At 34.2% G+C, this 6,492-nt stretch overlaps 2 protein-coding genes across 2 annotated transcripts; both read left to right on the top strand.

The window, feature by feature from the left end:
• The first annotated feature begins 4,037 nt into the window (after positions 1-4,037).
• Positions 4,038-5,061, top strand: LOC139889314 (uncharacterized). Its single transcript, XM_071872274.1, has 2 exons — positions 4,038-4,476; positions 4,553-5,061. Exons 1-2 carry the CDS (start codon positions 4,038-4,040, stop codon positions 5,059-5,061), a joined length of 948 nt encoding a protein of 315 aa, XP_071728375.1.
• A 456-nt stretch (positions 5,062-5,517) lies between these two features.
• Positions 5,518-6,082, top strand: LOC139889313 (uncharacterized). The gene is made up of 2 exons (XM_071872273.1): positions 5,518-5,596; positions 5,688-6,082. The coding sequence occupies exons 1-2, from the start codon at positions 5,518-5,520 to the stop codon at positions 6,080-6,082; spliced, it is 474 nt and encodes a 157-aa protein (XP_071728374.1).
• Positions 6,083-6,492: the final 410 nt, after the last annotated feature.

Genomic DNA, 6,492 nt, shown 5'->3' with positions numbered 1-6,492 from the left:
ATTCTGGTAGGTATAGATTTATTTTAGTTTTTGAAAAGTTTTAACTTTTTTTTAGCTAAAATAAAGCTAACATAAAAAGAAGTCTTTTCATCAATCGATGAAGAAACGAACAAATTACAACTCCAAACGCTGATCAAGGCACGGGAACAGTAAACCAACCCTAAATCTAAACGCGGAGCTTAAACTAACCAAATACGAGCCTTGGAAAACTGAACACAAAAACAGACACGAGACCTAAACAACAAACCACAACCAGACCAAAATCTAAGAGACACCAAATACAATGATCATAAAAAAATGAAACAAACCACGTTAATTACTACCTGACTACCTCTTTACCTTTACCTCTACTTTTCCGAGTCTTTAAAATCGGTTAAACAACCACACCGTCAACCTTTAAACGCTTGAGCTTTTTGCCACCCCGATTCTCAATAGCATAAGATGATACCTTTGATGCTCTGATACCAATCCTAACACCCGACACCGGAGTAGGAAGCGAACCCTCCACCGCAAGACTATAAAAAACTAAGATTTCGATCCTTTTCAATTAACCTGATACCATTAAAGTCGGACGCTCTACGTTCTTCTACCAAAGGCTCAGGCTTGTTACCAAAATCAAACGAATTTTCCGACTCGTCTTCATCCCTGAGCTTGAACCCGTGATCAGAAAGATCAACAACATTGACCGGAACAATGTTTTCTGATCCCGAGGAAGATCATCGGAAGTATCTTCAACCAAACCACCACCGGAAATAGCTGAATCCACATTATGTGACCTGGAACCCAAAACATTCGAACCCGGATTCCTAGACTCCAAATCCGCTCCATTCGTGACCAAATTACGATCCAAAACAGCAGGTGTCGCACCATGAGCTAAAACATCCGAAAAACCACCAACAAAACCAAACTGTGAGCATGAACTTGGATTGTCGGAAACCGTCGATCTTCTGCGCGAATTCGCCTTTGAATGACTACCGACGAGCCCCACTTCAACCCGACAACCTAAAAGGACAAACCGATTGATAGACTCCATTAACCGTTGATTAAAAGCCTTGTATAACACCCGATTTAAACAACTTAAATCAGAGATTTCGAACACCCACACGTTATGGCTATGTTTGGGGCGGAGCTTTTAACTTTTAGCTTTTATGAAAAAACTCATATTTAATAAAAAGCTCTGTTTGGTTAAACGAGTTAAAACTTTTAGATATATGGAAAAAGCTAAAAGCTGAAAGCTACTAGAAGTTGCGTTTAGCTAAAAGTTATAGACTGCCAGCTAAAAGCTACTAACTACAAGCTAAAAGTTATCAGCTACCAGCTAATTTTGCCAAACATACCCTATAATTGAAACACTCTGTATGCAAAGAAGCCAAGTCCACATAAACTGTATCGTGAATATGCTTCGAACTTGAAGACTTAATGATCACGAAAAGAGAACATAAATTATATTTCAAAGTTTTGTAATTCAATTGAAACCATATATGAAGAGAATAAAACGTACAATACATTCTCGTGTTTTTAAAGTGGAAAAAAAAGCAATGCAAAAACTCTTTTTTTTTTCTCTGAATGAAAAGAGATGAAATAATGAGTGATAGATCAAAGTTTTTTTTTTTTTTTTTTTTATTTTCTATTTTTTATTATTATATTTTTTTTGGCTTTTAAGACTTTTCCGTCCACAATGGAATATTATGAAGGAGAGAAATAATCAGTGACGAGTTTGGAGCTTATGATGTGGGGTTCTAGACGAGTCCGTAGACTTTTTGTGATAAACATTTAGACTGTATTTTTAAAATTGTATAAGATAAGATAACACTAAATTTAATTATAAAATCTCATATTTTTTTAAAAAGTTAGGGGTTTTTAAAGGTAAACAACAACTAAATTTAATATATAAACTTCATCGAGTTTTCATCTGAATTCGCCACCAGAATTAATCTATTTGAAATGACTAAATAACCTTAACTAGTGAAATGGCCCGTGAAATTACGGGTTTGTTTAAACGAAACAATTTAATTACATGTTTTAGGTATTAAGTGAATTTAAATGCTAAAGTCATTTATTTTAATGACCCGTTTGACTAAGAAACTTGTAGCTGTTTTTACAAATATATAGAGACATGTATTTTAGCATACATATGTAACGTAATTAATTTTGTAAAAAGAATCCATATTTGAATATTAATAATATAATTATTATAATTATTATATTAAAAGTAAAAAATAATAATAAATAATTATTAGTAATAAATGCCTTTTAAATTTTTTTAGAAAATTAAATTACAATTTAGGAGAGATTAGTATATTTCCTTTTATAAAAGATTTCGTATTATTTTTTTGATTAAATTAATTTATAATTATGACATCATTATTATGAAATTTAAAAAGTAATTAGCTTTATAATAACATCATCATTTTAGAGTTTTATATGATTATATGGATATAGATAGATGTAACCACACCTGTCTATACTTTATATTATTCTCTTTTGATAGTTATATTTATATTTATTTAGTGTAGATAAATATAAATATATACGAAACTGAAACGAGTAAATAAAATCATAACATATTACTCAAATAAGATAATTAGATCATACACATATATAAAAAAGCCTCACGCTCTAAAATATTCGGGCGATTAGGGTCCTCCTAATCTCTCGTCGTTCCGATCAAATTCAAGCGTTGATCATCGTCAGAAGATGGGAAGAAGATCAGTTTTTCGCAAGGATGAAGATGGATGACATTATAAAGGCGGAACTACTAAGGGACCAAGCAGGGCCTTGGCCACCCTAGTAGTTAGGGTCACTAGTGTAATATCTATACTAATTGAAGGTAAAAGTTAAATAGACATACCTTTAGCCCTCCTAAATTTATAGCTATACATTTTGTCTTTGAGTCAACCGTTTCAATCAGTCAACTGTTTATTTTTTCTTATTTTTAGTTTTAACTAGTTATTGAACCCTCGCTTCGCGCCGATGATTCGATTTTTAATGTATTTTATTGTGTTTAGTAAAATTATTTTGTGACTAACGATCATGTCGTTGAAGCGCAACTCGAGTCGAACTAAAAGGTATAACCCGTGAGAGATTTAAATGTTATTTTAAATTAACAATATATGTGCATCTCCGCGTTTCGCTATGAAATTGTCGACTTTTAAAAATTTAACGCAAAATCAACGTGTATGAAAAGTACCCCAAATATTTAGCGTTTTTTAAAAAAGCGTCCGTTTTGCGTATAGCTAGTGACATTGTGTTCTTAAAATTATTTCGAGTTTAACGATGGTGTCGGAAAAATTTAACTCATTGCGAACGAGAAGATATGACCCGTTGAATATTTGGGTGGAGTTTATTTAAGATTTTTTTATGAAAATGGTTATTTGACACTTTACTCTTCCTGTTTGGGGGGTCGATTTGAATTTTTCAAAAAAATGTGGGGGCCTTTGTTGGTAAAATGAAATTTAGTTAAAATAATAAAAAAAAGGTGAAAAGGCGAAAATGACGCTGGTACTATTCATAACTTTTGTCTAGTAGTTAATATGTAAATTTTAGTTAAAAAAAAAGGTGAAAAGGCGAAAATGACCCTGATACTATTCATAACTTTTGTCTATTAGTTAATATGTAAATTTACTTTACTTTCGTCAATTGAAAAAGTTACGGAGTATTTTCTACTTGTTTTATTAATAATCCGTATAAAAAAGCTTCTGACTCTTGCTCAGAATATAGACACCAAATTAATATATGCAGCATAAGTTATGATTTGTGTAGATACCGTATCAAATTATGCACTTTATTGCATTCACTTTTATAAATTGTTTGGTTAATTTGTTATTGTAATTTATGATGTTGTGAATAACTTGAAAGATGAATACAAGTAATCAATAGAGCAGCTATTATGCTGAGGCGGTAATCTTAAGTATAACGGTAAACGCTTAAAACTAATCAAGCGCACTTGTAATGAATTTTATCGTGTCTTTTTACTATTTTGGCCCTCCCAGAAGGTTTTCTCAAGTTCCGCCCCTTATAAGGTACGCAATGGTAACATGAAGTCGATCCCTAACCCTCATGCGGAATCGTCTAGGGATCCGAAAGATCAGATCTCGTTTTATATAACTAACTTGCCGGAGAGGATGGACCGTAAGGGATTATGGTCATTATGTCAATCATATGGCGTCATCGTTGATTCATATGTGGCATACAAGAAATCAAAGCTTGGTACACGATTTGGTTTCGTACGATTTGCAGAAGTTAAGGATTCAATTACTTTTGCTAGGCTCCTGTCTACGATTAAGGTTGACAACGTGAAATTATTCGCAACTGTTTCTAGGTTTCAAAGTGGGAAACACCCTAATAAGTCGAAACCTTTTAGACAGGCACATCAATACACCCATAATGATCCTAAGGAACAAGGTAACAAGGATCAATCATCGAATGACGGTTCGAGCAATTATCACAAAGGGAGAAACAGGAATGACAGTTACGGTACTTATGCAAAAGTGTATCGGATCCAGTCAAACCAAAGGTTGTTGGAAGGGTTCACGTACCCACTAAAATGTAGTGCTTGCGGAACAAGATTTAGTTCAGATATCGAATCCAATGGAGTCGATATTAGTTAAGCTAAAGGATGTGCATACGGTGACAAGTATTCGTACGGTCCTTAAAGAAGAGGGGTTTGATGACGTTACGATTCAATATGTAGGCGGTTTATGGATTTGGTGTATATTTGATTCGGTTGATGCTTGTGCCGCTTTCAAAGTAAATACTACGTTAAGGTCGTTATACTCATTCGCAAGACCGATTGTTATAAACTTTGTTATGGATGAAAGGTTAACGTGGGTGGAGATTTTCGGTATGCCGTTATGTGCATGGAAGTCGAGTGCATTCAAAAGGGTGTCAGAATTGTTTGGAAGATTCATATTCTTCGACAAGGAAAGTTGTAATGTGATGAGTCTTGGGCGTGTTTGTATAGCTACGAGACTGATGAGTTTTATTAACGAAATGGTTAATGTTGAGATCAATGGAGTTACATATGATGTATTTGACGTGAAGTTGGATCGTGGACGATAAAATTGGAAGAGGAAAAGGAGGGGTTTGATGATGAAGTTTCATCGTCTCCTACTGATGTGTATGAATCATCAATAGACGAAACCGTTTTTGGAAAGGGGGTAGAAGAGTTGCACAAGGTCGATAATAACGATATGTTAATCATGAACATAAGGGGGTAACAATGAAGAGAAAAAGGAACATGTGCAAACTCATTTCCAGGGGCAAAATATACTCATCAAAGTTGGGTAAATAAGGAAGCTGAGATATTTGTTGAAAAAGGGGCAAAAATTGGTATTGCAGCGGATAAGGCTCGTGAATTGTACTCGCAGCTAGTAGGTTCAGTGGGGATTGAAATGTTTTTCCAATGAGATTACTATCCGTAAATATTCGAGGGTGTAAAAAACGAAAAAAAGGGTGTGGGTGAAAGAAATGTGTTATGCTAATAATATACATTTCTTAGGTGTACAAGAAGCGAAAATGGCATGGTTGGAGTTGTTTCGTTTAAAAATGATGTGGGGAAATTATTCGTTCGATTATGCATGCTCGTTATCTAGAGGTATGTCCGGTGGAATAATATCGATTTGGGATCCGAATTTTTTTTGTTAAAAGTAGAGTATGATGCGATGCTAATTATGTGATTGTTAAAGGTACATGGGTATCTACTAACGTTGAATGTTACATGGTTAATGTTTACGGTCCTCAAAATTCGGCGGCTAAAGCTAATTTATGGGAAAGGTTACTTCAATTTATGAATATTAATGTAGGGGATTACATTATATTCGGGGACATGAATGAGGTTAGAAATGAAAATGAAAGTTTTGGATCTAATTTTGATAGGGAAGAAGCTCGAGTGTTTAATAATTTTATTGGGAATGCCGGATTAGAGCAAATTTCGTTAAACGGTCGAAGGTTCACTTGGATGAACAAATCAGCGACTAAGATGAGTAGAATTGATAGAATCTTTGTCTCGTTAAATGCAGCGGTCAATATGGTGGAACATAAACTTGTAGCTCTAAATAGAGAGCACTCGGATCATTTGTAACATCCCGCCTTTTTCCGTTTACTTTCCGTTTAACTATTTTAAAGTCCGTTGTATATTATAACATCTTCCGTTAATACCCGTTTTAAAATATCTCGTTTAGGTAATTCACGCACCCGCTGTTGAACTTGAGGGACTAAACTTGCCAAGAGGCAAAAGACTTGACTAGGTCAACTAGTCAACAAGCCTTCTCCTCCATTCATTTCTCCTCTTTCTCTCTTTTACTACTTCAACTTTTCTCTCAACTTTCAAACAAAGAATCATCATCTAAATCCAATCTAGCAAGTGTTTTGCAAAACAAATTACATATTTGGAATCCTTGCAACTTCCTCTTCGATTCCATACCGATTTCATCAAGTTTGGGTAACTTTCTAAAATCACTAGATTCTTTGTTCTTGATGTTTTTAACTTAC

This window comes from Rutidosis leptorrhynchoides, chromosome 2, assembly GCF_046630445.1.
Source record: "Rutidosis leptorrhynchoides isolate AG116_Rl617_1_P2 chromosome 2, CSIRO_AGI_Rlap_v1, whole genome shotgun sequence".
Classification (NCBI taxonomy): Eukaryota; Viridiplantae; Streptophyta; class Magnoliopsida; order Asterales; family Asteraceae; genus Rutidosis; species Rutidosis leptorrhynchoides.
The sequence above is the reverse complement of the archived record's forward strand: the minus strand, read 5'-3'. Positions and strand labels throughout refer to the sequence as shown.